At 36.5% G+C, this 15,015-nt stretch overlaps 1 protein-coding gene across 2 annotated transcripts in view; it reads left to right on the top strand.

Moving 5' to 3' along the window:
• The window catches only part of FASN1 (Fatty acid synthase 1), a 52,303-nt gene extending 38,236 nt beyond the window's left edge, over nt 1-14,067 (top strand). For both annotated transcript variants that reach the window (XM_022076860.2, XM_087357562.1), the window contains 13 exons: nt 535-731; nt 1,353-1,601; nt 2,751-3,051; nt 4,079-4,457; nt 4,851-5,031; nt 5,565-5,710; nt 6,114-6,361; nt 6,992-7,475; nt 7,902-8,182; nt 9,371-9,598; nt 10,435-10,698; nt 11,116-11,355; nt 12,046-14,067. In XM_022076860.2, coding sequence (XP_021932552.2) covers nt 535-731; nt 1,353-1,601; nt 2,751-3,051; nt 4,079-4,457; nt 4,851-5,031; nt 5,565-5,710; nt 6,114-6,361; nt 6,992-7,475; nt 7,902-8,182; nt 9,371-9,598; nt 10,435-10,698; nt 11,116-11,355; nt 12,046-12,156 — 3,309 coding nt within the window. In that variant the 3' untranslated portion in view covers nt 12,157-14,067. The remainder of the gene's footprint in view (nt 1-534; nt 732-1,352; nt 1,602-2,750; nt 3,052-4,078; nt 4,458-4,850; nt 5,032-5,564; nt 5,711-6,113; nt 6,362-6,991; nt 7,476-7,901; nt 8,183-9,370; nt 9,599-10,434; nt 10,699-11,115; nt 11,356-12,045) is intronic.
• Nucleotides 14,068-15,015: the final 948 nt, after the last annotated feature.

The raw sequence follows: 15,015 nt of genomic DNA, 5'->3' as shown, positions 1-15,015 counted from the left end.
ATTTTAACTTAGTTTGACACCTTTGAGGTAGGATTTTTAGGGTAAGTTGGAAAGCACATTTAATATGAAATGCTAGAAATGTTGTATCATTGCTATTGTTTTTACCAGACAATTAAATTTTTTGGCACTATTTCATTGATTACCTAGCTTTGGATGCAAAATGAAAGCTGTTGTTCCCACAAAGCTTATAATCTGCCTGCAGATAATGAGATCTTACTGTATATCAAAGTAGTCTGCTAATGACTTTCATTAAAACCCATTGCTATAATATTGCAATATCATTAACGTTTAATTAGTTGTGTCATTGGAGAATGAAATATACTTTTGATCCTGGTTTTGATACTGGTGGCTCTTTCCTTGGGGTAGAATGGCCAGAGTCTGAAACTGACTGCTCACCTTTGTTTATTGCCAAGATTAAAAATACATGGAACTGTACCTCCACACCCCACATGTCTTCATGATACCACTTAAGCACAGTGGCATCTGTACCATCACAGTTCCATTTTCTGACAAGTTGTTGCATTTTTCCTGTAGCCGGCAGGACTCAGTACTCCTGTTGTGATCCAAGTGACAGACAAAAACTTTGACTGGGTGGAAAGTCTCAAATCTGCACTGAAGCAGAGTGAGACTGAGGGCAAGAAAGTGGTGGTGGTTTGTCAGGGAGATCCTCTGTGTGGTGTCATTGGTCTGATCAATTGCATAAAACAGGAGCCTGGTGGCAACAATGTGAGGTGAGACATCTATCTTAGGTATCTTAAGAAAACTTGTGATTCACTGCATTTTATTTTATGCAAAGTATAGTTGTCAGAATTGTTGTACCTCGTTTTTATTTGGACTATGTAACTTGTAATGTAATGCATTCATGGTCAGAAAGGAGTATCCTGCTTTTAGATCTCTTATGGATTGGGGGGGGGGGGGGGGGGCTGATTTTTGCTCTGTGCTGGATTTCTAAACTTGGAGTTAATTTGTTTTGTGATACATGTTAGTTGCTAATGGCTATATAGGCAGCTAATGTACCAGGCATCATGGCAAACAAAATATTATCTCAGTAAGTTGGATAGGCAACAAGTAAAATTATGTGTCTCCTCTCTAATCATTATTGGAACTAGGAGAGTTATAAGTTACTCAATTTTACCTAAAGGAATCCATTTGTTGTCCATTTATACCAGGTTATTGTATCTTTTGTTTAACCAACTTGTCTTGCAGTGTTTCTGCTTCCAGACTTTACTTAATGTGTTGGATTCATCCACATATATTCATATTATGTTGCACACGCCCTCAGACAATGATTTATGTTATTGCCTGATAAACGCTACATTTGTGTGAATTCAAGTAAAATATTTTTTTTGCAGGTGTTTATTTCTACAGGATGCAAAGCTTCCAGCACTTTCATTGACAGTGCCATTGTTTGCTACCCAGCTGAAAAAGGACCTTGTAATGAATGTTTATCGAGGAGGAACCTGGGGTTGCTACCGCCATCTGATGCTTGACAACCACTCCAACTCTACTTCTCTCCAAGTGGAACATGCATATATCAATGCACTTACTCGTGGGGATCTTGCCAGCCTACGCTGGATTGAGGGACCTCTGACCTACTACAGGTATGCTAGAAAGTGTATAAATTAACAATAATTGATCTGGTCAGATTTTTGGGATGAAACAAAAGATCTAAATGATTGTGTATTTGTATTTTTTAAAACTACTATTACTACTGTTAATATTATTACTACTATAGTCGGCGCAGTAGTTTTTGGCTGGTGTAGAAGCTAGCGGAGCTGGCGGACGGGCCTAGTCTGTGTACCAGAGGTGGCACGGTCAGTGTATTTCTTTTGTTTGGGCGTTCAGTCACACAAGCTCCTCGGTGCAGTCAGCATTATACTATCGCAAAAGAAACTTGCTCCTAGCCTTCCCCTTGAAAATTCCACTGGCCAAAAACTACTGCGCCGACTATACTACTACTGTTGCCACTACTGATACTGCAACTATTACTACAACAGTTCCTCTAAAAGTTGTGTGTTATGTTAATTTTGGCCTCTCTTAACTTCTACTTGGTATAAAACTGGAATTAAATCATTCGAAAAGACTGACTGACTGACTGACTGATTAACTTTTCTTGAGAAGCTGATACAAGTAAACATTATCAGGACAGACCAGAATATTTTGGATTGCATTCAGTTCCAATCCATTATTCCCTTTGGCTTTTCTAATGGCATATTCTAAAGCTAAGTTGAAAAGCAATGGTAATAAAGCATCGCCTCATTTGAGACCATCTGAACAGGAACTGCATGAGACAAATGGGTATCCATTGAGCAAAAAATTTGTGTATGGATATAAAACGTTGATATCATTAAGTTAGTGGCATACACAGTTAATCACTGGCTTTTCTAATTGTAAGAAATGATGTTACAAAAGCTGTGTCTGTGGGCTTCATTCTGTTGTAAGGAGAGAAGAGTGAGTTTCAGATTTTGTGAAATTAATTAAAAAACTTTTTCATAACATGTCTTCAAGAAAAATGCTGTCATTTGTAACAACTCTTCAAAATAATCATTCTGGAGCATGAATATGAAACAAAGCATTGTGTAAGTGTTAGTATCTATCTTTTATTTCTCACATTTTTCATTCCCCTGTATATTTATTAAAGTGCAAAAAAAAAATCTTGTATTGTGTATTTACAGTTGATAACCTGTTTCAAATTCTTTATTTTTTACTTATAATAATTAATTATTTTGAAATTCATATTGTTTCTATAGGCCAGAGAAGAATCCAAATACAGAACTTTGTCATGTTTACTATGCACCACTCAACTTTCGAGATATCATGTTGGCAACAGGCAAGCTGCCTCCCGATGCACTTCCAGGTGATCTTGCTGGACAGGATTGTATTCTAGGTCTAGAATTCTCTGGTCGCAACTCTGAAGGAAAGAGGGTGATGGGAATGGTAGCTGCTCGAAGTCTTGCAACAACTCTGTTGGCAGATCCAGGTTTTCTGTGGGAAGTTCCTGATGAATGGACCCTAGAAGAAGCTGCCACCATCCCTGTGGTATATAGCACAGTAAGTAGGAAGACCATGTACAATGTGCTCTTTTTCACATAGATAGTCTTCAGATATGGCTGGTCCTATGGCTTAGGATTGTGATGTGGTGTTAGCGATGCCTTACTCTAAAAAAGCTGTTTAATCCATGTTTGAAACTACAATGGGGGAAGTAACATTAGGATAAAGAAAATCATGTATTTATTTCATAATAATTTAATACATGAAAAGGGCATATGGTAGTATCATCATCATCATCACACACACAAACACCCCCCCCCCCCCCCCCCCCCCCCCCCAGTGAACCGTGACCTTGTTCGAAGAGGTGTATCCTGTTCTGATGTCTTACAGTCTCTCATTGTTTTGCAAATTGTGCGAGAAATATCTGTATTCTGGCGAGAGTGTCTTGATCTACTTAGGTTCATAAAGATTGCTAAAAGAGAGAGTTACATCCGTTGAGCTATTATGATAAGGAAACCATTGTAACAGAATTTAAATATGTCAGTTTTGATGACTGTGGCTTGAGAAATGTGAATAGTATTCCCACTTTGCCAAAAGTTTGTCTTTTGTAATGTGCCTTTTCATTCCCATGCATTGTTATATTCCTCACCTCTTTTTGTTTGAGAGATTAAATAAAAATTTATTCATAATAATGTTGGAAAACCTCAAGGGAAGAAAACGACTTGCGAGGCTTTATTTTAGATTGGAGGATAATATTAAAACTAATGTTAGGAAAAGGTGTTGAAGATGCAGAAAGGATTCAACCAGCCCAGGGCAGGGGTTAATGAAGCACTATCTTGAATAATGCAGTTTACCTTTGAATTATGTAAGAGTGGAATTTCTTGACCATCTGAGTAAGTATTAACTTTTCAAGGAAGACGTTTGCTGCTGAGTTAATGATAAACCATAGTAACACAAAATATCTTGATCAGCTGAATAACTATCAGGGAAGACTGTAGCATTGATTTGGGTAGTTAGAACAACGTATAGTTAGAGTTTGGGTAATGTCTTTTAAATTTTTGCAAGAAACAGCCTTCCTCTTTTTCAGAGCTACTATGCGCTTGTGGTCCGTGGTCGTATGCGTCCAGGAAACTCTGTGTTGATCCATGCTGGAACCGGTGGAGTGGGGCAGGCATCCATTGCCATCGCACTTCACATGGGCTGTACGGTGTTCACAACTGTCAGTAGCAAGGAAAAACGCGAGTTCTTGAAAAAGAGGTTTCCCCAGTTAACTGATCACCACATCTGCAACTCTCGTGACACCACCTTTGAGCAGCAGGTGCTCATAGAGACAGGTGGGCGAGGAGTAGATCTTGTACTCAACTCTCTGGCTGAAGAGAAACTCCAAGCTTCTGTACGCTGCCTTGCCAAGGATGGGCAGTTCCTGGAGATTGGGAAATATGACTTATCAAACAACAGCCCACTTGGTAAGTTTTTCACACCCCATTATCAGTATTTAAAATGAATTTTGAACAATTCCAAAATTATATTTTAGATTGTAGGTGTTACTAGGTAGGTGGTAAGACTATGGGTAAAAATTGAGGAGGAGTTGTGGGAAGGGTGAGGTAAATAGAGAGGCTTGGTTAGATGACCCATTTAAAGTTAAAATGTCTTATGAAGAGGGGGAAAAGACAAGAAAAGCTTTAAAATGGCATTTGATTATTGGACTTTGCCTTTAAATTTGTGAATTTTATGTAAATATTTGGTACATGATTTCTAAATTATAATTTAAATACTGTACATAAAAAATAACATCAGCAGATTTGAGGACTTGCATTCTCAAGTGCAGTTGTATTGAGAGGAATTATTGTTTCTGACAGGCATGGCTGTCTTCCTTAAGAATATAACATTTCATGGAATCCTGCTTGATGCTCTTTTTGAGTCAACGTGTGAGGATAAAAAGGAAGTGGTACGACTCCTGAATGATGGCATCGAATCGGGTGCAGTGTGTCCTCTCCCAGCCACTGTATTCTCAGAGACGCAAGTGGAGCAGGCTTTTAGGTAAAGATGAGTGATGGTGTCTGCAGCTTTATAATTGTAATTATTTAATTTATGAACTTTATATATGAAGATTGTTCATATGCATAGAAATTTCTGGATGTCATTAGTCAGTCCATTGTTATTAAAAAAGTGATTACTTTTTTTCCATATTGCAGCAGGTGGAGGAATTTCAAATTTAATGTATGCTTCATGACATAGTGCTTTGGCATAAAGCAAACTTTCAACTTCTTTTTTGTTTTTATTATTAAAGCTGTTTCATAAAAATTGTTCTGCCCTCAAATAATGACCAACCTTCAATAATTATCAAGAGGCCTATTTCCAATCTGTGAATAATGCATAAAGGAGGGATATTGTTTCAACGTCAATAGTGTGTGCAGGCATCACTCCAGTCAAAAATTGAAAATATTTATGAGGTCCAAAGCAGTATAGGTGGTAGGGTTATTCTTGCTGTGTGGTATTCACTACAGACTTGTAATCTAGATTTTTTGCCAGTATTGCAGAATGTAGAAAACAGCAATATAATTTATTTTCAGATTTATTGGGTCAGGCAAACATATTGGTAAAGTTCTGCTCAAAATTCGTGATGAGGAACCTGAGAAGGTTGTGAAACCAACCACAAAGCTTGTGTCTGCAATTCCTCGAACATACATGAACCCTGACAAATCGTATGTATTAGTAGGTAAGTTGGAAAATAAATGCACGATTGAAAAAGTTATCAGTGGCTGTATTTATTTTTGGTTCCTAACACTGACTTGGCAACAACATTTTATAAGCCCTGTACACAACATACAATGTACATCATATTATATATTTTGTACATGAGAGAAAATGTAAATGATACAATTATTTTGAAAATTGTAGGTGATGCTTTTGGAGATGCACAAAAATAGTCTTGGTAATTTTTCTCAAAATTAAGAATTTTTACATTGCTGTTTTGAGAAATGAGGTAGATTCTTGATCAGAGAGTATAGATATATGAATCACATCAGTGCTTCATAGGGATAGGTTACAATCTAGACTGTGTTTGGGATTATCTTTGCCTATCCTGTTCTATAAAAATTGTGTTTTGTGTGTGTGTGTAGGTGGTTTGGGAGGTTTCGGTCTGGAATTGGCAAATTGGCTAATCCTACGAGGAGCAACTAACATTGTTCTTACCTCTCGAAGTGGCATTAGAACTGGATACCAGTCATTATGCATCAGGAGGTGGCGTGAGATGGGAATAACAGTCGTAGTATCAACAGCAGATATGACCAATGAAAAAGGGGCGCAGCAACTTATAAAAGAGGCAACCATGCTTGGTCCAGTTGGAGGAATCTTCAATTTGGCTGTTGTAAGTTACACTTCATGTTTCAGGAATATTGCATCTTGGCTGGAAGTTAAAAGCATAAATTTACTGTTTAGTTTATCAGTTTTTCTAAATAAAAGTGGAGAGGTGTAATCCAATGGAGTACTTTTATTTTTCAAATGTGGTTTTTGCATCTTGCTTTGTCATGATATTAACATATTGCAAATGCAGTTGTTTTGTTTCATACTATTCACATCACATATATTACTTCAAAAATTCTTTATCTCTATATAATAAATATATACCATATCAGGAAAAATTTATATAAAAATTACAGGTCTTAATAAGATGTAGATTCTGTATCATCTACAAATCCTTTGAGTTGTTTCTGAAAACTCCAATTTTAAAAATGGCTTAAAATAGAACCTTTTTAAAACTATGTGTATATTTCATAGATAACAGTGTTTTAAAATAAGGTTTAATGTTAGCACTTTGTTTTGTACTTGGAAGTCCCTGAGTTTCCATTCTCATCCTGGATATCAGCTGTCCCAATTGAGGTTTTTTTGTAGGTTACTTCAGTCCCGTGAGTACTGAATTTCTTTCATTTTTTTGCTATACTAGTCAAAATTTATTTTAATTTTTAACACTGGTTGTAACAGTTTATTTTTATCACAGGTGCTACGAGATGCATTCTTGGAGAACCAGACTGAAGCAGATTTCAAGACAGTTTGCCTACCAAAAGTAACAGGAACAAAAATCTTGGACACAGTATCACGAAAACTCTGCCCTCAGCTAGACTACTTTGTTGCCTTTTCGAGTGTGTCCTGTGGTCGTGGTAATGCAGGTCAGACCAATTATGGATTGGCTAACTCTGCCATGGAGCGCATCTGTGAGGATCGGCAGGCATCTGGTCTGCCTGGTGTTGCAATCCAGTGGGGGGCAATAGGAGATGTAGGCCTTGTTTTGGAAACAATAGGAGATAATGAGACAGTGGTTGGAGGTACACTGCCCCAGCGTATGAGCTCTTGCCTTGCTACTATTGACAACTTCCTGCAGCAACCTCACCCAGTGCTTGCCTCTATGGTCCTTGCTGAGAAGAGACAAGGTGGTGACACAGGTTCAGAGGTTGGACTTCTGGAAGCTGTTGGAAACATTTTGGGTTAGTGCTGCAGAAATTACTGGCCTGACTCATAAATTTTGTACACTCTAGTCCTGTTAATGACTTTCATATATTACATAGTTTGAAGTTGTGTACAGAGTAACATCGATTACACTCTCAGTTTAAATGATTTCCTGAAAAATTAATTTTTCCTTGTATTAATTAACTTTCCATCTCGGGTTTAGACCTCAGCATTGTCTCGTGTAAATGTATGTGTTTGTGTGTGTGTGTGTGTGTATACACACACACACACACATACACTGATCTACGTAAGTTATAATAAATAAACTAAGACATCCATTGTATAAATTGTATTATAATAAAACCACAGTACTTTTTGCACTGCAATCATGTGCTTAAGGATACTAGTGAGATAATCAAAGTCCAAAGCTTATTGGTTAAAGGAAGGGATGTCTTTTATTTTAGGTATAAAAGATGTTAATGCTGTAAATGCGCAGTCAACATTGGCAGACTTGGGAATGGACTCTCTGATGGGTGCTGAGATAAAACAGATGCTGGAGAGGAACTATGATTTTGTGCTCAGTGCGCAGGAAATCCGAAATCTCACATTTGCTCACCTGTCAGAATTCAGCTCTGAAACTAGTGGTCCCCCAACAGCAGGGGATTCTGTTGTGAGGGCTGTCTCTCCTGAACCTATCACAAATGGACAAAGTAAGGACATCTCTCCAACACATGACATTACTCAGGTAAGGCACAACATGTTAGCATTAACATTAACCTCTGCAGTAAGTGACTACCTATTGGGATGCATGATTTTAGGACATATTTTATTAACACATTTGCTACCAGAAGTTGTACCATAAAAACCAAATCACATGCCAGAAATTTCTCCATTAGTTTGGCTGTATAATGTAGTAACATTTTCTGTGACTTTCAGAAATAAGCAAACTTTTGATCATATAAATTTGTTTCTTTGATCTGAAACAAATCATGTACAACAGTGGTGCATTATTGTAAGATGACTATGTTAATAAATTATCACTGTTTTGCTGCAAAAGACTGAGGTTTTGTTTGTAATGTGCATGGGTTATGAACATGAAAATTAGGAAATGTTAAGGTCTAGTGACTTTGTCATTATTTTATAATGTAGAATTTTCAGTCACTAGAACATGTCTGTAATGCAATGTAATACAGTCACTTGATATCGTGGGTAGGTCTTCACATAAGTTTACACAGTAGTAAATATCTTAATAAAACTTAATTTATCTGTGGACTGTATGACCAAGGTTTGTCTCTGACAAGGGCAGAGGATTTTTCCTAAAGCCTCTGGGGCCCTCCTAGCCTCCTGTCTAGTGGGTACTAGGATCTTCTTTTCTGGAGGTAAAGTGCACTGGGGCATGATGTTGACCACTCACCCCATCTAGTGCCAAAGTTAAGAATGAGTAGGAGCTATATCTCCCCATGCCAACATGGTCTGTAGCAGGACAGCTTTAACTTCTTTTACCTGTTAATTAAACTGGTAACTGATTAAAATTGTTTGTAATCATTGATTGAAATACAGGTAAACCTTGATTTATGCTGGGGATTCGTTCCTGGATGAACTGGCGTAAATTGAAACTCTTTTTATAACGTAAATCAATGGGAAGTCAATGACATACGTTCCCGGCACTCAAACATTGACGACTTAAGTTCCTCAAAAATTGACTTTGCCTTATCTGTGATAGCAATTTCAGTCATGATAAGTAGAAAGGATTTGGGATAGGTTATTGCCTGCTTTAAGATACTCTCAAATTATTGGAGAGGGGGTGGGGGACAAATTTGGTCTGAATAGCCCATATCTGAAGCCACTTTTTAAACTACAGACTTCCTAAATGCAAAGTAGGAGTGATGACCGCTTGACCACAGCTAAGAACTTTGCATTATTAATGTTGCAGGTGCTGTTTGAGAATTTTACAGAATTGATGCCTTCTGAAGTGCTGGTGCAGCTTCCATCTCGAGCCATCAAGGGCAGCAAACTGTTGTTTGTTGTACATCCCATTGAAGGTGTAGTAACAGCTCTGAAACCAGTGGCTGCAGAGCTTCCATTCCCTGTTTGGGGACTTCAGTGTACTCCAGATACTCCACTTTCTACTATCCAAGATTTAGCCACTTTTTATGTAAAGGTAATTTATATATCATACACTCTGTTATTTAATCTTATTTCATTATTGGCTGAGGAGTCTGCATTGTGGTAGGCTGGTTTTCTGACATTTCAGAAAGCCTGACTATCTTCAAGAAAAAACCACCTTGAATATGGAGACAGCGAACTTCAGTATAATACCATCAAGATTAGCTACAAACCATTATGAAAGCTGAAGAAGTTTCATTATTTGTATGTAAGATTAAATTAAATTAAATCCGTGGCGTAACAGCTCCAGAGAGCCAAAGCCGACTAGCTTGACTGCTGGCCTCACGTTCACATGCCTAAGCAGAGGTGAACGATCATCCAACCAGATATAGGGTGACGTGTGGTCAGCACGACGAACCCCCAGCCATTGTTAGCTTTCCTGACCGGATTACGCTACTCACTGTAGCTCCCCAATTTCCTCACGATGCTGGGTTGGCACCGGTCCCATACACTGGTCAAAATCTCATGAGAAAATTTCTTCTCCCCCAAGACTCGAACCAGCGCGCATTCCGTATCGCCGGTCCGAAGCATGATGCCTCAGACCGCGCAGCTACGGCGCGGGACATTTGTATGTAAGATAACAGTATAAATTATATGTGAATGGAATGAAGTTGCATTTCTTTGGCTTGAGGTATAACCTATTTATTTGAAAGCTGCTGTAATGATTTAAATTAGTATAAAATTTTTATGAATGTAAAAGTAAATACCCATTTTCTCAGCCGTACATATGAAATTGTCTTTATGAAAACCCAAATGGGTAACAACTTATGCAGAATTGTAAGGGAAATTTATGTTAAACTAAGCAAGTTATGTGATTTGTCATCTGTGCAGCACATCAGGAAGATGCAACCTACTGGTCCATACACACTCTGTGGATACTCGTTTGGAGCTTGTGTAGCATTTGAAATGGGTCTACAGCTTGAGAAATTAAGTGAAAGGGTACAGTTGGTTTTGCTGGATGGATCACCTTCATATGTGGCAGCACATACTGGCAACTACCGTGCACGACATGGTCCGAAGCAAAGTGTACAAGATGAAGAGTCTGATGCACTCACATACTTTATCAGTCTGTTCAGTGATGTTGACTATCAGAAGGTGAGTGCACTTACAAATTTATTGCTCCTTTATGTTCTTGCTAACAAATAATGCAATGAAATAACAGATATGATGGTTTTTAAGCTTCGAAAGACTTGATATCATCACATTTCAGCTTTATTAGCATTATAATAACAATTATCAATATTTTACAACTTTCTCCACAGGCCACCATACTAGAATCTTGTAAAGTCATGTGTGTGTTTACAAGTATATGTATGTATGCATGCATATGGAATGTTCAAATTATTCAGTATACTTTATAGGTTTTACTTATATAAATCTGGAGTGAGAAGCTGATATTTGATCACATATGCTGTGGCAAAGTCTTTGTTTTGTGTGATACACAGAATTTGTTGTAATGCTGTAACACATACATTGCCGTAAGTTCAGTTATAAAATTCATAAATTGTACAGACAAAACAGCTACTTTCAAGTCTGGCTACATGGGAGGCAAGGCTACAACAATGTACAGACCTCTTGAAGGATGCAACGCCATTCCCTGCTGAGCAGCTAGCATTAGCTGCTGAGTCATTCTACTTCAAACTGGCAGCAGCTGACCAGTATCAACCCACAGGTCGCTTCTCTGGCACTGTCACGCTTGTCCGAGCAAAAGACAACTTTATGAATCTAGGTGATGACTATGGATTAACACAGGTGAGTTACTAAATAAGCCAGCTTACTGTTCAAACAATCATTCAGTTTCATGGATACTTTTTATGTACTATTTGTACAAATGAAATCAATGCTATGTAACCTCCAAAATTTAAATATTGTTCAGTAACATAAGGGTCTTCCCACAGTCACTTGAATCTGATTAAGTAATTAAAACCTATTCCTCTTTGTTTTATTTTTGCATTCTTTGCCATATTGACATGGTGTATCTTCATTAGTTCCCAGCTAATCTATATGACTCAGGATCCACTCTCTTTACTTTGTTGTCGTTGAATACTTACCATTCATTGTATTTAGAAGTGTGGGTTTTGGGGTCTATTCCAAAGGTTGTTCAGAGAACATAGTTTTGGTACATATCAGTTCAGAGAAGAGGGAGGGGCTGGAAAGAAATAAGATTGTGGGATACATTATTAAAGAAGTTTGGCTATGACTTATATCATAATTTGATGGAAATGTATTTGTAACTTTTTCATTTAGGTGTTTGTTTCCCAGAATACAAGAATAAACATTTTCTGATTGTATGGACTGTGATATTCAGCATGTAGCTTTGCAACAGTAAATTTATATCTGAAATAATGAACATTGCTGTATTAACATTTCCATTAATACACTGCTGTTAATCTAGGTCATTATGGAAAAACATGTTGCTGAGTTTTGTTTTCTTTCATGTAGGTGTGCAAAAAGAAGGTAAATATCCATGAACTCACTGGAGATCATAGGCAGATCCTGGTTGGAGATAGTGCCAAGAGGGTTGCAGATATCCTCAGTCATATAAACATGTAAAGTTTGGTAATACATAGATAGATGATGATGACTGATGGCAGAAATTTCAGAAGCTTCTCATTATCTGAAATGCAGAAGCTCAGAGTAAATTTGATACATTCCTCTTACCTGTATATTTATTATTGCAGTCGTCCTTGGTATTTTAGCATGATTGTTGGTATAGACAGCATCAGCAATGCAAAGTGCTAAAGTTTTAGCATGTGTAGGTGTATTGTTGAATGAGTTCTATAAGCATCACTTGCTGTCATTCTGTCAAAGGACATTACAATGCTAGAATTCTTTACAGAATAAAGAAACCAAAGATGTAACTTGAATATTTCAGTTATAGGCCAGTGAAAATAACAGATTTATTTAAAAAATGTGATCTAGTAAAGGAAGTTGTGATGTTACTTCCTTTCATGGCTAAATGAAAATGCTGCAGCACTTTTTCGAATACTGATTGGTTTTGTTGGTACTGAATATAGTACTTCACAATTATTGAATCATGTCTGTAGTAATGAACAGTGAAAGCATGGTAACATTTGCTTTTTATTTGATTTGAATTTTGGAGCTCTTATTTTTTGTACCTTTGTCAACATCCCAACATGTATATGCTATGAGGTAGGTTCTTCTAAAGGCATTCTCAACACAGTACTTGTATAATTGTTGCATTCAGCAATCCATTTTTATTGCTGCACATGACATCATTTAATTTGTTTGTACAGTACATCATCTGAATTAGTAATAGCAGCAGGTGTAGAAGAACAGTATTGATGAGTTTGTTCTTCTAATTATTTACATCATTATGTAGATAAACAATAACAGTGTCAGGAAGTTTATTACTATTTCATTTTGATGCATTGTACATTTGCAAAGATTTCACAGCTATTATTTATAATTTGACGTTCCTGGATATGCATGTGTGGATGTAGATGTGTATGTTTTTATGTGTATATGACTGAACAAATGGGTGTGTATGTTTACATATATTTTTAGGCATACAATTGTATCTAGATTTCATGTATATGAAACATTGTCTTGTCCACTTCTTTATAGAATTATTATGGTCAGTGCACATTAAAATGTTCCTTTCTTCTTCCTGTATTCTCAACTACTAAATAATAGCACTTTCTTTTAAAATGTTTGTTATTCTTTTGTGTTCAGTCTGAACTCTCGAATATTAATTTCATCATACTTTTAGGTCCAAGTAAATGACTTCATCAGATAAAGAAATTTATAACCACTGTATCCAATTTAGTCAGTCGTACTGCATTTATTTTCTTTATTAATTCAATGAAGAAGAGTGATTTTTACTGTACAAAGGAAATAACTTCTGATGAAAGTTGTGTAATTAAATTATTAGTAGTGAAAATAATGGAATAGGTTATACAAAAAGTATTGTTATTCTGGAAACAAACATACTGTTGGAAGAAAAGAATAGCTGCTAATCCATGGTGTTTTTGGTATTTTGTGATGTGGAGAAAATTCCTGTAGTATCAAAATAGTAGTGATACTTGTTCATGTGATAAGTCTTCTGTTCCGTTCCTCCTTGGTAGTACATATGTGTATATCCCAGGGCTTACAGGTTTTCTTCACATTGGTCATCTCTCTCCATTACAAGGAAGACGTATCATATAAGTGTAATTTATTTCAACTCATGTTGTAAATATCTTCTTGCAGTTGCAGTAGTATGTGATCTAGAACAAAATGTTTATGTAAATTGTTTAGGGGTTTTGTTTACTTATAACAAATTATTATAATGCATTTCCTGGTGTGACTGTTCTATATGTAGATTAATTCAGAATATTTAAAGAAACTAGAACATTCTCTCTCATGTGATATTGCAAGAATAAATGTGATAATTATATGTACATATGTTTCTGGTAATACCTTTGTGGTGTTTACAAATAAACAAAGACATGATGTATGTAACTTTTCTCTACATAATCTTGGTATAGTTTTATTCACAACAACACAGGAGCAGATGGGAGCACACAAGAATATACATAGCCTAAGGGCTTGCTTTATTTTATGAAATGTATGGTTGTATAGAAAGGGTTCAGTGTAGTTTGGTTTGATAACTTTCACAATGTCCCCTATTTCATTGAAGTACGAACACAAATTCTAATTGATTTTTACATATTTTTAAAAAATTTGCTACAGCCGGAGGTGGAGACTGCTGAAAAGGCCAGGATATTCCTTGTGATTAGGTTAAAATATAAATCGAAATATTGTGATGAATAAAATACCACGCGAAAATTCTTTTACATGTCTGTAAAATTAATTACAAAATCCAGATTTATAAAATTGTCGCGTTATGTAATGCATGTTAGGGCAGGAGTTGAATTCAATGTTTTAAAAATATTGTATAGCATAACAAGAACATGTAAAACCAGGGAAATATTTCTCCTGGCAGCGCCATATATACCTGGAATTGTTCCAGAAGAACTTCAGATAAAGATTTCTGACTGAATTATGTCAACTATTTTGCATTTCCATACGTCGCCGTTCTACACCCATAAGAAACAAGATTAGAAATTCTGACAGTGACCTTTGAAAACCAGTTCGATAATTTATTGAAGTTTCATACGGATTACGACACTGTTGCAGGCATTTAGAATGGTCGATTAACAGCAACACTATACGTTATTTGTTACTTTCTGATACACCCCATTTGAAGTATTTTTATCGTCCGCCAGTAAAATTAAATTTCAGTGTACCAATTTAGCCAACATTTCAAAGTTATATAAAGCATGTCTTCTGCACAGCTGAGTGGATACCTAACCTGAATTTCAGTATTCATATTATACTGTTGCGGTATGTTGTTTTTCAGACTGTCTTGCCAACATTTGTTACGGACTGCGTATGGGAACAGTGTAG

This window comes from Zootermopsis nevadensis, unplaced genomic scaffold (assembly GCF_977971745.1).
Source record: "Zootermopsis nevadensis isolate Lab colony 2312 unplaced genomic scaffold, Znev_1.0 Znev_ptg000028l, whole genome shotgun sequence".
Classification (NCBI taxonomy): domain Eukaryota; kingdom Metazoa; phylum Arthropoda; class Insecta; order Blattodea; family Termopsidae; genus Zootermopsis; species Zootermopsis nevadensis.
This window is presented reverse-complemented; position numbering and strand designations above follow the sequence as displayed.